Genomic DNA, 18,105 nt, shown 5'->3' on the forward strand with positions numbered 1-18,105 from the left:
CCATCCCAAATCTTTTTCCCTTTTTCCGATGTTGAAACCAAGGAATGTCAATATTAGAATCATAGAGATGTATAGCACGGAAACAGACCCTTCGGTCCAATGCATCCATACCGACCAGATATCCTAAACTATCTGGTCCCATTTGCCATGACTTGGCCCATATTCCTCTAAACCCTGCCAATCATTACACCCATCCAAATGCCTTTTAAATGGTGTTATTATACCAGCCTCCACCACTTCCTCTGGCAGCTCATTCCATACATGCTCGACCCTCTGTGAAAATGTTGCCCCTTAGGTCTCTTTTATATCTTTCCCCTCTCACTCTAAACCTATGTCCTCTAGTTCTAGATGCCCCAACCGCAGGGAAAAAAATCTTGTCTATTATGATTATAAAATCATGCCCCGCATGATTTTATAAAACTTCTATAAGGTTACCCCTCAGCCTCCGGCGCTCCAAGGAAAGACAGCCCCAGCCTGTTCCACCTCTCCCTATAGCTCAAATCCTCCAACCCTGGCAAGTTTCACAACATCCTTCCAATAGGAGAGAGACCAGAACTGTACACAATATTCCAAAAGTGGCCAAACCTATGTCCTGTACAGCTGCAACATAACCTCCCAACTTCTATACTCAATGCTCTGTTCAATAAAGGAAAGCAAAGCAAACGCCTTCTTCACTACCCTATTCACTTGCGATTCTATTTTCAACAATGAACCTGTAGTCTCAGTTCAGTAACATGCCCCAGGACCTTACCATTAAGGTGTGTAACTCCTGCTCTGATTTGCCTTTCCAAAATGCAGCACCTCACATTTACGGAAATTAAATCCCGTCTGCCACCTCAGCTCATTGGCCCATCTGATCAAGATCTCGTTGGACTGAGGTAACCTTCTTTGCTGTCCACTACACCTCCAATTTTGGTGTCACCTGCAAACTTACTAAGTATACCTCCTAAATCCACATCCAAATCTTTTATATAAATGACGAAAAGCAGTGGACCCAGCATCAATCCTTGTGGCACACCATTGTCCACAGACCTCCAGTCTGAGAAGCAGCCATCCACCACAACCCATCATTACACCCACTCTGTCTTCTACCTTCAAGCCAGTTCAGTATCCAAATGGCTAGTCTCCCCGTATTCAATGAGGTCTAGCCTTGCTTATCAGTCGCCCATGAGGAACCTTATCGAACGCCTTATTGAAAGTCAAAAGGATCATGTCTACTGCTCTGCCCTCAGCAATCCTCTTTGACTTCTTCAAAAAACTCAATTAAGTTCATGAGAAATGACTTACCACGCACAAAGCCATGCTGACTGTCTCGAATCAGTCCTCGACTTTCCAATTACATGCACATCCTGTCCCTCAGGACTCCCTCCAACAATTTGCCCACCACCAACGTCAGGCTCACTGGTCCATAGTTCACTGACTTGTCCTTACCACCTTTCTTAAATAGTGGCACCACGTTAGCCAAACTCCAGTCTTCCGGCACCTCGTTTAGTATCTCCCCCATCTCCCGCCTTGCTCATCTTTGAGTCCTATTCTCTCCCTAATTACCCGTTTGTCCTTAATGTATTTGTAAAAGCTCTTTGGATTCTCCTTAATTCTATATGCCAAAGCTATCTCATGTCCCCTTCTTGCCCTCCTGATTTCCTTCTTAAATATACTTCTACTGCTTTTATACTCTAAGGATTCACTCGATCTATCCTGTCTATACCTGACATATGCTTCCTTCTTTTTCTTAACCAAATCCTCAATTTCTTTAGTCATCCAACATTTAAGGATAGTGGAATCAAGGGTTATGGGGAACAGGATACTGATTGAGGATGATCAGTCATGATCATAATGAATGACGGTGCTGGCTCAAAGGGCAGAATGGCCTACTCCTGCACCTATTGTCTACTGTCCATTGTCTTTCACCCGAGCAGGAATATAATGTCTCTGGACTCTCGTGATCTCATTTTTGAAGGCTTCCCATTTTCTAGCGTCCCTTCACCTGCGAACATCTGTCCCCAATCAGCTTTTGAAAGTTCTTGCCTAATACCGTCAAGATTAGCCTTCCTCCAATTTAGAACTTCAACTTTTAGATCTGGTCTACCCTCTTCCAGCATTATTTTAAAACAAATAGAATTATGGTTGCTGGCCCCAAAGTGCAGGTCAAGTTTTGCACCCACTCTAGTAGGTACACCCACATACTGAATCAGAAAATGTTCTTGTACACACTTAAAAAATTCCTCTCCATCTAACCCTTAACACTATGGTAGTCCCCGTCTATGTTTGGAAAATTAAGATCCCCTACCATAACCACCCTATTATTCTTAGGGATAACTGAAATCTCCTTAGAAATTTGTTTCTCAATTTCCCGTTGACTATTAAGGGGTCTATAATACAATCCCAATAGGGAATCATTCCTTTCTTAGTTCTCTGTTCCACCCAAATAACGTCCATGGATGTATTCCCAGGAATATCCTCCCTAAATATAGCAGTAATGCTATCCCTTTATCAAAAACACCAAACCCTTCTCTCTTGCTCCCCTTTCTATCCTTCCTATAGTATTTGTATCCTGGAACATTAAGCTGCCAGATCTGTCCATCACAGAGCCAGGTTTCTGTAATTGCTATGATATCCCACTCTCATGTTCCGAACCATGCCCCGAGTTCATCTGCCTTCCCGGTTAGGCCGCTTGCATTGAAATAAATGCAGTTTAATTCATCAGTCCTACCTTGTTCTCTGTTTTGTTCCTGCCTGCCCTGACTGTTTGACTCAGTCCTTTTCCCTCTGTACCAATCTCAGATAGATGTCTTTCCTTACTAACTCCCTGGGCTCCCCCCCCGACTCCCCATCTTACTAGTTTAAATCCTCCTAAGCAGCTCTAGCAAATCTCCCTGCCAGTATATTAGTTTCCTTCCACTTCAGATGCAATCCGACCTTCTTGTACAGGTCACTTGTACCCCAGAAGAGATTCCAATGATCCAAAAATGTGAAGCCTTCTTCCCTACACCTGCTCCTCAGCCGCGCATTCATCTGCTCTATCCTCCTATTCCTACCCTCACTAGCTTGTAGCACTGGGAGTAATCCAAATATTACTATCTTCGAGGACTTCCATTTAAAATTCCTGCCTAACTTTCTATATTCTCCCTTCAGAATCTCATCCTTTTCCCTTGTTATGTTGTTAGTTCCAATGTGTACAATGACCTCCTGCTGGTCTTTCTCCCCTTGGAGAACATTCAGCACCCTCAGAATCATCCTTGATCCTGGCAACACACCATTCTGAATTTTCACTGCTGGCCGCACAAATGTTCATCCGTGCCTCTGACTAGACAGTCCCTTCTCACAATTGATCGCTTGGAACCCCACGTCCCCCTCATTACATTAGAGCCAGTCTCAATGACAGAAACTTGGCTGTTCAGCTACATTCCCCTGACAGTCCATCACCCCCTACATTTTCCAAAACAGCATACTTGTTTGAAATGGGGACAGGCACAGAATACGCCTGCACAACCTGCCTCCCCCTCCTTAGGTTCCTGGGGTTAACCCATCTACCTGACTGTATCTGCAGCTTTTCTCCCTTCTTACAATGACCATCCATCACACCTCCAGCTCTTGTAAACTCCTCATTGTCTCTAACTGCCGCTCCAACCGAGCCATGTGATCTGATTGGATTCGCAACCAAAGACACTTTCTGCAGACTTAATCATCAGTAACATGGCTTAAATTCATCCTTCCTCAAAGTCAGAAACAAACCACCTGAGGTTCTTGCTTCAAGTTTGGAAAATCTAAGTTTGGCATTATCTAATCCTTTTTCTTTGCTTTGTCTGACTTATATGCTTTGATCCTTCAACTTAACATAAAAAGAGGACCCATTCAATTTTCACTGCAGAGTAAGCCTGGTGTTGATTCTGCTCATTGAAGACATCTTTTTTCTTACTAGGCAGTCAGACTGCATATTTGAAGTTTGATGCTATAGATGATCATCACCTGTAGGGAGACTTCAACATCGGTGTTAGAAGTGTCCTCCATACTTTGACAGGGTGTTACTCTGACTTGGACCAAGCTGCATCTGTAAAAGTAAAGTTTATCTTGGTTTTAAATTGTAAATTCACTTAAATTTCTTACTTCGTAACTCTTGCAGATGAAGTAAAACCATTGATTTACCAGCAACAAAAATTGAAAGAATCAAGACATGCTAAAGCATTTACAAGACTCCAATCTACACATGCATGCTTGTTATAATGGACTATGAACAATATTATATCATGTATTTATCTTTGAAATATGGAACAATATGGAAATCATGCGATGACTTACCAGATTTCTCAGCCGTTGCAGACGAGATGTTGTCGTCATTACGTTCTGGTCTGTAGAGATAATTATGAGACCTTTAGGTTTTCAAGAGCTTTATAGTGGCCAAGTGCAAGTGTTTTCAACTGCATTTTGATGATTTGTTGCAGTCATTATTCTTTCCAAATACCTGATAGATGCTCAGAAGCTTAAAAACAAGGTCAATTTGTCGAAACGACTCCAGGGTTGACAGCAACCTTGATCCAAATATGAAATTATAAATCAAATGCTATATTTATAGTAAAGGATGCCCTTGGAATCAAGGCAGTATTTGACTCAGCAAGTCTTCAGGAAGGCTGAGTAAAATTGACATTAATGGGAAACCAGAAGTAAAATTTCCATCGGTTAAGCAAAGCAAGATGTTCATGATTGTTGAGAGTCTCAGGACATCATTGCATAAGGCCCTGAGGACAGTGTAGCAGACCCAAATCATCTTCAGTCGCTTATCTGCCCTCCATTCTAAAATTAGAAATCAGGATTTTTGCTGGTGATTACAATGCTCAGTTCCATTCACAATTCCTTTGATAATGTCGTTTTCTGTGCCCTCACTCAGCAAGATGTGGCATCAATGAAGTTTGAGTTGGTAAGTAGCAATCAACATTCATAGTTCGCAGGTGCCACTCAATGATCATCTCCAAGAGGACAGGGTCTAATAATTTCATTGAAATTCCATTGCAATCCCCCACGAACAATATCCTTGAGGAGCTCACCACTGATCAGGAACTGAATTGAATCAGCCTTTTAAATACTATAGCTAGGTAAGTGCCTCACCGAAACCTTTCCACTAGTAATAAGGCAGAAGTCATGGGTATAATGGAATACTTTCCCCTTTCTAGGATGAGTGCCACTCTCCCAATCTCTTACCAAACTAAGAGTACCTATATAACACACACATCACCTGTGGAGAGAAATCACAGTTAACATCCTGGCCCAGTGGCCCCCAAGGGTTTTGTTTATCTTTCTAATTGCCAGCATTTGCAGTTCTTCTGGTTTTTAATCGATATTACACAAACTGGAATGGTTCAAGAAGGTAGCACACGATCATCTGTGAGGAAAATTGGGATAAGCTATAATGTTGCCATGGCAGTAATGCTTCATCCCATGAATTAATTAACAAAAGCATTACAGCTCATGGTGACGTTTTAAAGAATAAGTGATTTTCAAACCCCATCCCTACCATTAAATGATCAACTTTGAATAAATGTGGTTTATTGGATTATCTTACAGAAGTCAGTTCCCTTAAAAATATGAAGCTCTATCTTGCAAAGCTCATTTATAAGAAGACATACACAAAACATAACTAATAACAGCTACTGTATTGGAATAAACACAATCTTCCTTTTCAAACTAAACAAGGGTTAAATTGCAAATAATAATTCAAAAAAAGTGTCAGAAACGTATTATTTCAATGGCTGCAGTAACTCCAATATAAACAATAATCAGTTTATTTAAAAAAAAGGTTTTATAATCGATAGGTCTCTTGATTAAACTTAAAAATATAAGCCATAAGTATTAAAGTTAGCCTGGAGCAGTTTTGTAGAAAAATAAGATGGAATAAGATGATGCTACTTTCTGGGTCTGTAGATTGTAAGCAGCAAAAATGGCCCTTAGTAGAGTGATATTCTTTTGTCAGATGTGGAAGTTTAGGGTGTGGATACATGTTACTGAGAATTATAATTGCAATAAATGCCGTTGGTTGCGAATCCTATCAGATCAAATGGATCAACTGGAGCGACAGTTAGAGGCAATGAGGAATTAACAAGAGAAAGGGGGTGGATGGATGGCAGTTATAGGAAGGAAGAAAAGTCGCAGATACAGACACATAGATAGGTTAACTCCAGGAAAGGTAAGAGAGGTAGGCAGGTAGTGTGGCTCTCTGCGACTATCCCCATTTCAAACAAGTATGCTGTTTTGGAAAGTGTAGGGAGTGATTGATTTTCAGGGGAATGAACAATCCCTGAGAATGGTGGGGGGTGGGGAGGTTTGACACCTAGGGAGATAGTGAGAAAAAAGAGATGTATCTGAGACTGGTACAGTTGAGAACAAAGGTGAGTCAAACAGTCAGGGCAGGTAGGAACAAAGCAGAGAACAAGGTAGAACTGATAAATTAAACTGTATTTATTTCATTGCAAGAGGCCTAATAGAGAAGACAGATGAACTCAGGGCATGGTTAGGAACAGGAGACTGCGATATCATAGCAATTACAGAAACATGGCTCAGAGACAGACAGGATTGGCAATTTAATGTTCCAGGATACAAATACTATAGGAAGGATAAAAAGGGGGGTAAGAGAGAAGGGGTGTGGCATTTTTGATGAGGGATAGCTGTACTTAGGGAGGATATTCCTGGGAATACATCCAGGGATGTTATTTGGATGGAACTGAGAAATAAGGGATGAACACCTTATTTGGATTGTATTGTAGATACCCTAATAGTCAGTGGAAAAATGGAAACAAATCCATAAAGAGATTTCAGTTATCCCTAAAGATAATAGGGTGGTTATGGTAGGGGATTTTAACTTTCCAAACATAGACTGGGACTGCCAATGTGCTAAGGGTTTAGATGGAGAGGAATTTGTTAAGTGTGCATATGAAAATGTTTTGATTCCATATGTCGTTGTGCATACTAGAGAAGGTGCAAAGCTTGACCTGCTCCGGGGAAATAAAGTAGGGCAGGTGACTGAGGTGTCAGTGGGGGAGCACTTTGGGGCCAGCAACCATAATTCTATTAGTTTCAAAATAGTGATGAAAAAGGATAGACCAGATCTAAAAGATGAAGTTCGAAATTGAAAGAAAGCTAATTTTGATGGTATTAGGCAAGAAGTTTCAAAATCTGATTGTGGGCAGACGTTCACAGGTGAAGGGACGGCTGGAAAATGGAAAGCCTTCAGAAATGAGATAAGTCCAGAGAGAGTATATTCCTGTCAGGGTGAAAGGAAAGGCTGGTAGATGTAGGGAATGCTGGATGACTAGAGAAATTGAGGTTTTGGTTAAGAAAACGAAGGAAGCACATGTCAGGTATCAATAGCAAAGATAGAGTCCATAAGACCATTAGACATTGGAGGGAAAGTAAGGCCATTTGGCCCATTGAGTCCAGTCCACCATTTAATCATGGCTGATGGGCATTTCAAATCCACTTACCTGCACTCTCCACGTAGCCCTTAAATCCTTGCGAGATTAAGGATTCATCTCTGCCCAATCCTGAGAATAGAACAAAGGCAGTAGGAGTATTCTTGAGAGTGAAATCAGGAAGGCAAAAAAGGGGACACGAGACAGCTTGGGCAAATAGAATTAAGGAGAATCAAAAGAGTTTTTACAAATAGATTAAGGACAAAAGGGTAACACTAGAGAGAATAGGGCCCCTCAAAGATCAGCAAAGCAACCTGTGTGTGGAGCCGCAGAAGATGGGGAAAGATACTAGATGAGTATTTTGCATCAGTGTTTACTGTGGAAAAGGACATGGAAGATACAGAATGTGGGGAAATAGATGGTGACATCTTGAAAAATGTGCATATTACAGAGGAGGAAGTGCTCGATGTCTTGAAACGCAGAAAATGTGGATAAATCCCTAGGACCTGATCAGGTGTACCCAAGAACTCGGTGGGAAGCTTGGGTAGTGATTGATGGGCCCCTTGCTGAGATATTTGTATCAGCGGTAGTCACAGGTGAGGTGCCTGAAGTTTGGAGATTGGCTAATTTGATGCCATTGTTTAAGAAAGGTAGTAAGGAAATCGATGTTTTGAAACGCAGAAAATGTGGATAAATCCCTAGGATCAGGTGTACCCAAGAACTCGGTGGGAAGCTTGGGTAGTGATTGATGAGCCCCTTGCTGAGATATTTGTATCAGCGGTAGTCACAGGTGAGGTGCCTGAAGTTTGGAGATTGGCTAATTTTATGCCATTGTTTAAGAAAGGTAGTAAGGAAAAGCCAGGGAACTATGGACTGGTGAGCGTGACGTTGGTGGTGGGCAAGTTGGTGGAGGGAATCCTGAGGGTCAGGATTTACACGTATTTGAAAAGGTGATGACTAATGAGGGAGAGTCAGCATGGCTTTGTGCTTGAGAAACCATGTCTCACGAACGTGATTGAGTTTTTTGAAGTAACGAAAGCGTTGAACAAGGTTCCCCTAGGAAACTGGTTAGCAAGGTTAGATTTCATGGAATACAGGGAGAACTGGCCATTTCGATATAGAATTGGCTCGAAGGTAGAAGACAGAGGCTGGCAGTGGAGGGTTGTTTACCAGACTAGAGGTCTGTGACCAGTGGAGTGCCACAAGGATCACTGCTGGATCTACTACTTTTCGTCATTTATATAAATGATTTGGACGTAAACATAGAATGACATAGTTAGTAAGTTTGCTGCTGACACCAAAATTAGAGACGTAGTGGACAGCAAAGAACGTTACCTCAGATTACAACAGGATCTTGATCAGATGGGTCAATGAGCTGAGGAGTGGCAGATGGAGTTTGAATTGGAGAAAGCAGAGGTGCTGGATTTTGGGAAAACAAATCTTAGCAGGATTTATACACTTAATGGTAAGGTCCTAGGGAGTGTTGCTGAACAAAGAGACCTTGGAGTGCAGGTTCATAGCTCCTTGAAAGAACAGTCGTAGGTAGATAGGATAGTGAAGGCGGCGTTTGGTATACTTTCCTTTATTGGTCAGAGTATTGAGTACACGACTTGGGAGGTCATATTATGGTTGTACAGGACATTGGTTAAGCCACTTTTGGAATATTGTGTATAATTCTGGTCTCCTTCCTATCAGAAAGATGTTGTGAAACTTGAAAGGGTTCAGAAAAGATTTAGAAGAATGTTGACAGGGTTGGAGGATTTGAGCTATAGGGAGAGGTTGAATAGGCTGGGACGGTTTTCCCTGCAGCATCGGACGCTAAGGGGTGACCTTATAGAGGTTTAGTAAATCATAAGGGGCATGGATAGGATAAATAGACAAAGTTTTTCCCCTGGGGTGTGAGAGTACAGAACTAGAAGGCATAGGTTTAGGGTGATGGGGAAAGATATAAGAGAGACCTGAGGGGCAACGTTTTCACGCAGAGGATGGTGCCTGTATAGAATGAGCTGCTAGAGGAAGTGGTGGAGGCTAGTACAAATGCAACATTTAAAAAGGTGTTTGGATGGGTATATGAATAGGAAGGCTTTGGAGGGATATGGGCCAAGTGTCGGCAAGTGGGACTAGATTAGGTTCGGATATCTGGTTGGCATGGACAATTTGGACTGAAGTGTCTGTTTCCATGCTGTACATCTCTATGACTCTATGACTAATTGGATCTGAGAATTGTACTTTTCAATCCAATCAATGAAATGTAGGGTTTAATTAAGAGTTGTATGTTCAACAAGTAGAAAATACCAACCAAGCTGGAAATTTGTAGTTGTGAAAGTTGAAGAAGAAGAAGAAAGGATTGCATTTATATCATGTCCTCAGGAATATTTCATAGAATGGAACAATGACTAATTCTGATAGTCACTATGATCACAAAAGCAAAAGGATCAGTCCATGCTTCCATAACATGATTACATAAATAGAAATATCAGATAAAGATTCATTATTCCTATTTGGTTATGCATACAATGAAAGTTAATTGGTTAAGACAATTCAAAACTTCCACTGCTGCTGTTTGAGTAGTGTAATTGAATCTTTTAGGTTTACTTCAACAAGTTAACATCTTAAATCAAAAATGCCATCTTCAACAATGCACTGCTCCTTCAAATTGTAATAAAGCCTTAGCTTTCTGGTCAAACCTTGGAATGGGGCTCAAATCCAAAAAAAGCCAAAGCATTTCACAGAGTTTCTTGTCTATAAAAGGACTGACAAAGAATTGCTAAATTCCAAATCCTCCTTTGGGGTTGAAACTAGATCAAACAAAATAAGTTATTCAATAAATTACAAGAATGTGACCAATATATAAAAAAAATTGTGGTCTATCAGTAAGAACACTGGTCAGTTTTAATTTTAAAGAGCAGATTCACAGATTGATAAAATTGTCAACTTCCTGTTCTAAATGGAAGTAGCAGAAAATCATTGTTCAGAAGCCATGTCAGATTGTAAGATCTGCTTAAAGAATTCCAAATAAATGAAATTATGGGATGCAGGTGCATTGATCCTTGAAAGTGGAGTTGCAGGTAGACAGGATAGCGAAGTAGCGTTTGGTACATTTGCCTCCATTTGTCAATGCATTGTTTAAAGGAGTTAAGAGTCATTGGGTCACAGAGATTTACATTACGGAAACAGACTCTTCAGTCGTCATATTGTAGCTGTACAGGATACTGATGAGGCCAGTTTTGGAATACTGTGTGCAATTCTGGTCTCCTTGCTATAGGAAAGATGTTATTAAACGTGAAAGAGTTCAGAAAAGATTTACAAGAATATTGCCAGGATTGGAGGATTTGAGATATAGGGAGAGGCTGAATGGGTTGGGGTTCTTTCCAACAGAGCATAGGAGGATGAGTGGTGACCTTATCGAGGTTTATAAAATCATAAGAGGCAGGGATAGGGCAAATAGCCAGTGTCTTTTTCCCAGGCTACAGGCAGTGAGTATAATTACAAAATGTAAAAGGCAACTGGATTGGTATATGAATCTGAAGGATTGAGGGGGAACTGAACCAAATGCTGGCAAATAGGACTAGGTCAGTTTAGGAAATCTGGTTAGCACGTACAAATTGGACTGAAGGATCTGTTTCCGTACTGTACGCCTCTGTAACCTGTGTCAGAATCACAAAGTTCTGTAACCTTATTATTACAGCTACCGAAAGTGCAAGCTTCCACAACAGAGACTCAGAATTACATCGTCATACAAAATCAGACTAAGATCCCAACTCATTTTAAGAAAACCCCACTAGTTGTTCCTTATCAATGACAACAGTATCAGTTTAATTTCTTATCTTGAAGATAATGTGGCTGAAAGAACATGAGAAATAGCATGAGCCTGTTCTACCACTCAGTACAATTAGAGTTGGTCACCTGCTTCATTTCCATATAGTCAGCACATTCCCGACAACTTAGATTTTCTGCTCAAGTCGCTGGAACAAGATCTTAACCAACAGTCTTATGGCTAAGAGGCAAGAGTGCTACATATCAGCTTTGACTGACAGCAAGAATTTCAAAACACAGCCATAGGCTTAAGTTGGCAAGACAGCATTTTCAAATAAATAAGAAACAAACCTTGAACCAAAAATCTTAAGTTCTCCCTGTTCTGTATCAAGGCACATCGGCTCAGAATGAAGGTGGTTCAGGACTGCTGCCCTGATGTCATTTCAATGCTTCGAATAACAGTTCCTGCTAAATTAGATGTGTCAATGGATGGCATCATGACACCCAGGCACAATGAATTCAACAAATTAGCATTAACTTAAAAAGATGTGGGAGACAGCGGGACAAAATCAGAACAGTCTGCACAAGATCAAACTCATTCGGTAAAATGAATGATCTTCTCCAGATTCATGACTGACAGCAAATGGTGTTAGTTGCTCTGACTCTCACCTGTGTTTTGATCATACCTATATAAAAAAAGTCAGTTGTGTGTCAGCTGCTGTTGGTGTGTCCCAGAGTCTTAAATTGAGAATTTTTTTGTGCTTTCAGTTCTTGACAATTTTTTTAAAATGTGAAATGGAAACGGTCAGATGATAGTCAAAGAATCCAAGGCCAACGTGTCAACTCAATGACCAAGCAGAGCTTTGAGGTTCTATTCTGAGCATCAACAAACATGAAGATCCTATGACATTAAGCTTGGAAAAATCTTTATCTTAACGTTCTGGGATCTGATGTTGACTGTGATTTCTTTGCTTAAAACCGTCACTTCCAAGACTGTCGAACTTAGTAGGATGCTCCACTTAACATCTTGAACATTGCATTTGGGAGCACAGCCAGTTACTCAACATGATATGGCATTCAGATGAGATTACAAAGAAATGATGAGCAGAGTTTCCCCTGTTTCTTAAATCTCATACTGAATCACAACCAGTCCTAAACCTTAATCATTGAAGCAAAATACAGGCTTTTCTTTTGAGAAAGCTGCAAGTATCCTAACCATCCAATCAACATATATGAGCCATTTGAAGAATTACCCAATGAATCTAGCCAATGACTAGATTCATTAATCATTTGAAATTCAACCAAATCGAGGCTTCAGATTTCACAGGATCTCTGAGAACAGTACGCCAATTAGTAATTTGAACTGCATACTCTCAGTTTTCCTCACTCATCAAAAGTAGTTGAGGAATTTTTCATGAATGCCAATGGAATGATGGAATTTAGAGAAATCCATTGCTTACTGTCAAACTAATTCATTCAGCTTTTCTCTTCACACAATTTACTTCATTTTTTCCCCAACCCCCAATGCAAAGGAGGATGGTTGCATTAATCTGTCAACACAGTAAAATTGTTGCTCTAAATCACATGGATAATCTGAAATAAGAACAAACATACTAGAAAAGTTCAGCCAGGTCAAGCAGCATCTGTGGAGAAAGATAGTGTTTCATGTCAATTACCTTCCAATGAGAACTGAAGACAAAGAGAATTTAGAGTTCTTTGTGTGTAATAAGTTTTTTTGGGGGGTTGGCAGTATTGAAGCAAGAAAATAGATCTGAGATAAGGTGGAGACCAGGGGACATTGAAACTACAAAAGGTTTCATGGTGCAATAGACAAGGAGCGGCAGTAGACACAATGAAGCTTCAAAGACTACATCCAAATGAGGTACAAATTGCTATAAATCATCTGAAGGCATGAAGAAAAATTGAACAGACAGCACAATAAAAGAGGATGAAACAAAACCATATACAACAAGGTTGCAGAGTCACACTTCAATTCAGTGTTCAGCCTAGAAGACTGTTACAAGTGCCAAGTTGAAAGATAATGCAAACTTGAAGAACATTGCTGAGTTCACTGAACAAGGGCACAACATTCAGCATAGCAGTAAAATAGGGAATTAAAATGACAAGCCAATTGAAGCTCAGGTAGTGCTTCTGGACAAACTGGAGGCATTCTTTCAATGAGATCACCTCTAATTTTTTGAAACTCTGCAAGTTCCAACCTGTTTTAACTTTTGCCCATGAGACAATTCCTCCATACCTTCAAATGAACTTCCACCAAAACTGTTTATAGTACTCCAGATATGGTCTCATCAGCATCTTGTACTGTTGCAGGAAACGTCCTTAATCTCATACTCCAATTCCTTAAAATAAGGGCCAATATTCCATTCACCTTCTGAATGACCTGGTGCATCTCTGTGCCAGCTTTATGTTTCGTGCACAAGTACAGCCAAGTCCCCTTGTGTTGTAGCTTTCTGCAGTTAATGTCCATTTAATACTTTAAATTTTGTTCCTCCTTCCAAAGAAAACTTCATAGTTTTCCATATAATATTCCATTTGCCAACTTTTTGCACACTTACTTAACACATCAATATCTCTCTAAACTGTTTGTATTCGCTTCCTTCACCCAGATCATTATTAGATATTAAAAACAGTTGCAACCCCAATGGAATCCCACTGGTTGCAGGTTGCGAACTTCAAAAAGAACCCCATATCCTCACTTGACATATCCTGCCCATTAGCCAATTCTCTCTCCATGGTTATATATTATCTCCAACATTATAAGCCATAATGACTTAACCTTTTGTGAGGTACCTTGTCAAGTGTCTTCTGGAAGTCCAAATATAACACATCTATTGGACTTCCTTAAAACACCAATAATTACTCAGCCACAATTTCCCTTTCATGAAGCCAAATGACACTGGTTGATTAGATTATAATTTTCCAAATGTTCTGCTCTTATTTCGTTAATAACTGATTCCAATACTTTTCCAACAATAGATGTTGGACTAATCAGTCTATAATTATCTGCTTCTTGCCTCCCACCGTTTTTGAATAGGAGTATTACATTAGCAGTTTTCTGCTTCTCTAATACTTCTATAGAATCTATCGAGTTTTGTAAAATTACAACCAATGCACCCATTATCTCTTAGCTACCTCTTTTAGGATTCTGGGATATGTCATCAGGGCCAAATGACTTATTAGCCTTTACCTGCATTAATCTGTTACTACTTCTCCACTGATAGGAATGGTATTTAATTTTGTATTCATTTTGTATTAGTGGAATACTCGAGAGTATTTTCTTCCATAAAGACTGATACAAAACGTCAGTTTAACTCCTCTGCCATTTCATTATTTCCCATAGCCATCTCCCCACATTCATCTTTCTACTGAGATCGCGCTCTCTTTCTTTTTATATAAAGGAGCACATCAGTTTTTTATATTCACTCGTTTGACCTCAACTTATTTTCACCCTCTTTACTACCTTTTTAGTCTTGCTTTTCAGTCTTCCTTTTCTGGATCCTGAATTTATCCCAATTTTCGTGGCTATCACCGATTTTGGCTTTTTTAAAAATTTTTTCTTTCAACTTAATACACTCCTCCAAATCCTTAGTTAGCCATGATTGGTTCATCTCTCTCTTATGATCTTGCCTCCTTTCTGTAATATATTTTTGCTGAGAGTCATGGATGACTTCCTTAAAGTATCTGCCATTGCTTACTTGCTGTTATTCTTGCTTTTTCTTGGAGGTCATTTATCAAACTTATCTCATTCCACATGACCAAATCCTAGATAGCCTGGTCCCTGGTTGATTCCCTGACATATTGCTTGAGGAATCTATCCCTAATGCACCCTTTTAATTTTGTTGTCGTAGCTATCCTTCCCAATCAATACTAAAGTCACAAATAATTGTTCTATTCTTTTTACATGCTCCTATTATTTGTAGATCTTGTTTAGCTTTTTTCTGTTCAGAGGTTTGTGTACTACTTCTACCAATGTCTTCTTTTCCTTTTCTTAAAAAAACTTCAGCCCAAATGGACTCTACCATCAGAGTCTCTATTGTCTCTCACAACGGTCTTCATTTCATTTTTTATAAACAGTGCAACCCTACCACCTTTTCCATCCCTCGTCTTTCCGAACACTGCAAGGTCACTGAACTTCAAATGTTAACTCTACTTTCTCTCAACAGATGGTGCCAGACTGGCTGAGTTTCTCTAGCATTTACTGTATTTGTAACATGGATTGGTATTTAGCAAGGGCAGAAAGCCATGAAAAGCTGAAGAGGAGTTAATTAATGATGGTATTTGCACCATAGAGAGGGATGACTCAAGTTCAAGATGTGTAAAAGGTTTGGATAGAAAAGAAATGACAAAGCAAAGTCGTCAGTTGTGGGAGTGCTGCACAGGCCCCAAAACAGCAGGGCGCTCTTGAGGTGCAGTGGTAGTGTCCCTACCTCTGAACCAGGAGATTCCAGTTCAAATCCCACCTGCTCCAGAGGAGTCTATTAACATCTCTGAACAGATTGGGTCTAACTATTTTTATCGCCAAACAGCAAAGGAGGATAGGGCAACGAAAGGGAAAAATAACAGAGCTTCACAGAAAGGTCTAGTGATAATCAAGGGTGATTTTAAATCAATATATAAACTGAAAAAAAACACAGGTTAGCAAAGGTAGTCTGTATGGCAAATACATTTTTGAGGTAATTTCTTAAAACATCACATTTTACAACCAACCAAAATGCAAACTATACTATATCTGGTAATGTGCAATAAGATATGGTTAACGAATGAATTCAGAGTGAAGGTTTCCCTCAGTGGAAGCATCATTTTTATGATTGGAGTTTACAGTGTGTTTGAGGGGCAAGAATTAGGTCTAAGGCTTATTTTAAACTTTGTGGTGAGGGGAAATTAAATACAAAATCGGAGTTTATGTTTTAGTTATATAGGACCACACCCAGGGTACTGTGTACAATATTGATTGCCTTATTTAAGGAACAATGCAAATGCATTGAAAGCAGTTCAGTGAAAATTTAGTAGACTAATACCTGAAAGAAGTGGGTTATCTTGTGATGATTGTTTAGACAGGCTAGACATATATCTGCTGAAATTTAGAATAAGAGGCAATTTTATTAAATACAAGATTCTGGAGTGTCTTGACAAAGTTGATGCAAAGAGAATGCTTCCTGTTAAGAATGAACTTAAATTAGGGCTGACCAGTTTTAAAAAAAAAAGGTCACTTATATAGAACAGATGAAGTAAAAGCTTTTCTGCCCAGAGAGTTCAGAGTGTTTGGAAGACTTGTCCTGAAAAGGTATTGGAAGCTGAGTTCTTGACTACCACTAACGCAGAGGTGGACAGTTTTTTGATACGAGGGTGAATGGTCAACAAGGTAGGTCAGTTTATGGACTTATGATTGCATAAGTCATGGCCCCATTAAATGGCAGAGCATACACAGGTGGCCAAAAAGCATATTCCAGCTCCTTATTCACGTTATTATAAATTCTAATTATTGGAGTAGTTTAAAAATCTCAATTTTTTGCAGCATTTTTAGTCATGACACAGCCCTGCAATACTCTAATTCTGTGTAATGCACATGATGCTCCATTTCGTGGTGGCACTGGCCTTAAAACACAATCATCCACTGTATGTTAAACACCAGTCACTTGAACTTAGAAACCAGAGTTATTGATGTCTATGTCACAAAACAGGCCCTTCAGCCCATCAAGTCTGTGCTGTTCAAAAACAACTGCCTAATTACTCTAATCCCATCTTTCAGCAATTTTCCATCAATTTTTCCAGATACTAAAAAGCCTCCAATAAATTGATTACAACATGGATTTGAACTCCTTGGTTGTGAGATCATGATTTCCCCAATAGTGAAAAACTGCCCTTTGAAAATGAAAGTAATTGGCCAATATCAGCAAATAATATGCCCAATACTTTGTTGCTGTGTACTCTATGCTTTCCAAAACTTTTTCTGAACAATCAAGAGAACACTGCATCATTTTTCAAGCTGTAGAACTAGCACATTGAGAAATCTTTTATAATGCCATTCAGAAACCCACCCAATTACAAAAGCCTTCAGAAGCTCATTACAATGTACCTTCCAAGAAATGTATCAAGATTCTCAAATGCAAGCCCTCGATCCCCTAAAAGATTGCATTTTCCTACATATGATTAATGAAGTACACTAAATTCAACTCCTGCCTTTCCAATGACTTTTTTATACAATTTCATAGACAGAAAAATTACATGGTGGGGCAAGAAAAATGATATTTGGCTTAACATTTAATGCAATATGGCATAAGGTTCACATCTTTTTATCTCATTTCACCACATTGTCAGCTCTCATGAACTAGTTATTCAATTTAGACATTATGCTTAAATAAGGCAATATTCTGCTCCAGAATTGACTTTTGTAAAAATGTTAAGAAATTATGCATGACAAATCAATAGCAAGAAATACTGGTTAATTACTTGGTCATAGATGTCCACAGCATGGAAACAGGCCATTTGGTCTGACTTGCCATTGCTGCCCAGTTCTCATAGAAAATAGTTCCATTGCCTGCGTTTGGTTCATATCCCCCCATACCTATCCAATCCATGTATCCATCTAAATGTTTCTTACATGACAAACTTGTACTTGCTTCCACCACTATCTCTGGCAGCCCATTCCAAACACACCACCTCTGTGCGAAAAAATTACCTCCTCCACCCTTTTCTACCTCTCCCCTCTCAAATTAAACCTAAGCCCTCTAGTTTTAGACTTCCCTCCAATGAGAAAAACTGTTGGCTATCAACCTTGTCTATGCCTCTCAATTTTATAAATCTCAAAAGTCATCCCCTCAGTCTCCTACACTCCACCGAGAAAATGTCCCACCTTATCCAACCTCTCCTTATAACACAAACCTTCCAGTCCAGGTAGCATCATAGTAAATCTTTTCTGTACTCTTAC

The 18,105-nt window shown here is 39.7% G+C and overlaps 1 protein-coding gene across 4 annotated transcripts in view; it reads right to left on the reverse strand.

Moving 5' to 3' along the window:
- Positions 1 to 18,105, reverse strand: part of rnf6 (ring finger protein (C3H2C3 type) 6) — a 52,595-nt gene that overhangs the window by 31,153 nt on the left and 3,337 nt on the right. Inside the window, exons 2-5 of one of the 4 annotated variants that reach the window (XM_043691986.1) lie at positions 7,473 to 7,532; positions 5,231 to 5,377; positions 4,300 to 4,349; positions 3,970 to 4,051 (exon numbers count right to left, since the gene is read on the reverse strand). The exons of 1 other annotated variant lie outside the window; for it this stretch is intronic. In XM_043691986.1, coding sequence (XP_043547921.1) covers positions 3,970 to 4,011 — 42 coding nt within the window. In that variant the 5' untranslated portion in view covers positions 4,012 to 4,051; positions 4,300 to 4,349; positions 5,231 to 5,377; positions 7,473 to 7,532. The remainder of the gene's footprint in view (positions 1 to 3,969; positions 4,052 to 4,299; positions 4,350 to 5,230; positions 5,378 to 7,472; positions 7,533 to 18,105) is intronic. 2 more of the 4 variants (XM_043691985.1, XM_043691983.1) reach the window with 2 other exon arrangements.

Source organism: Chiloscyllium plagiosum, chromosome 6 (assembly GCF_004010195.1).
Source record: "Chiloscyllium plagiosum isolate BGI_BamShark_2017 chromosome 6, ASM401019v2, whole genome shotgun sequence".
NCBI lineage: Eukaryota > Metazoa > Chordata > Chondrichthyes > Orectolobiformes > Hemiscylliidae > Chiloscyllium > Chiloscyllium plagiosum.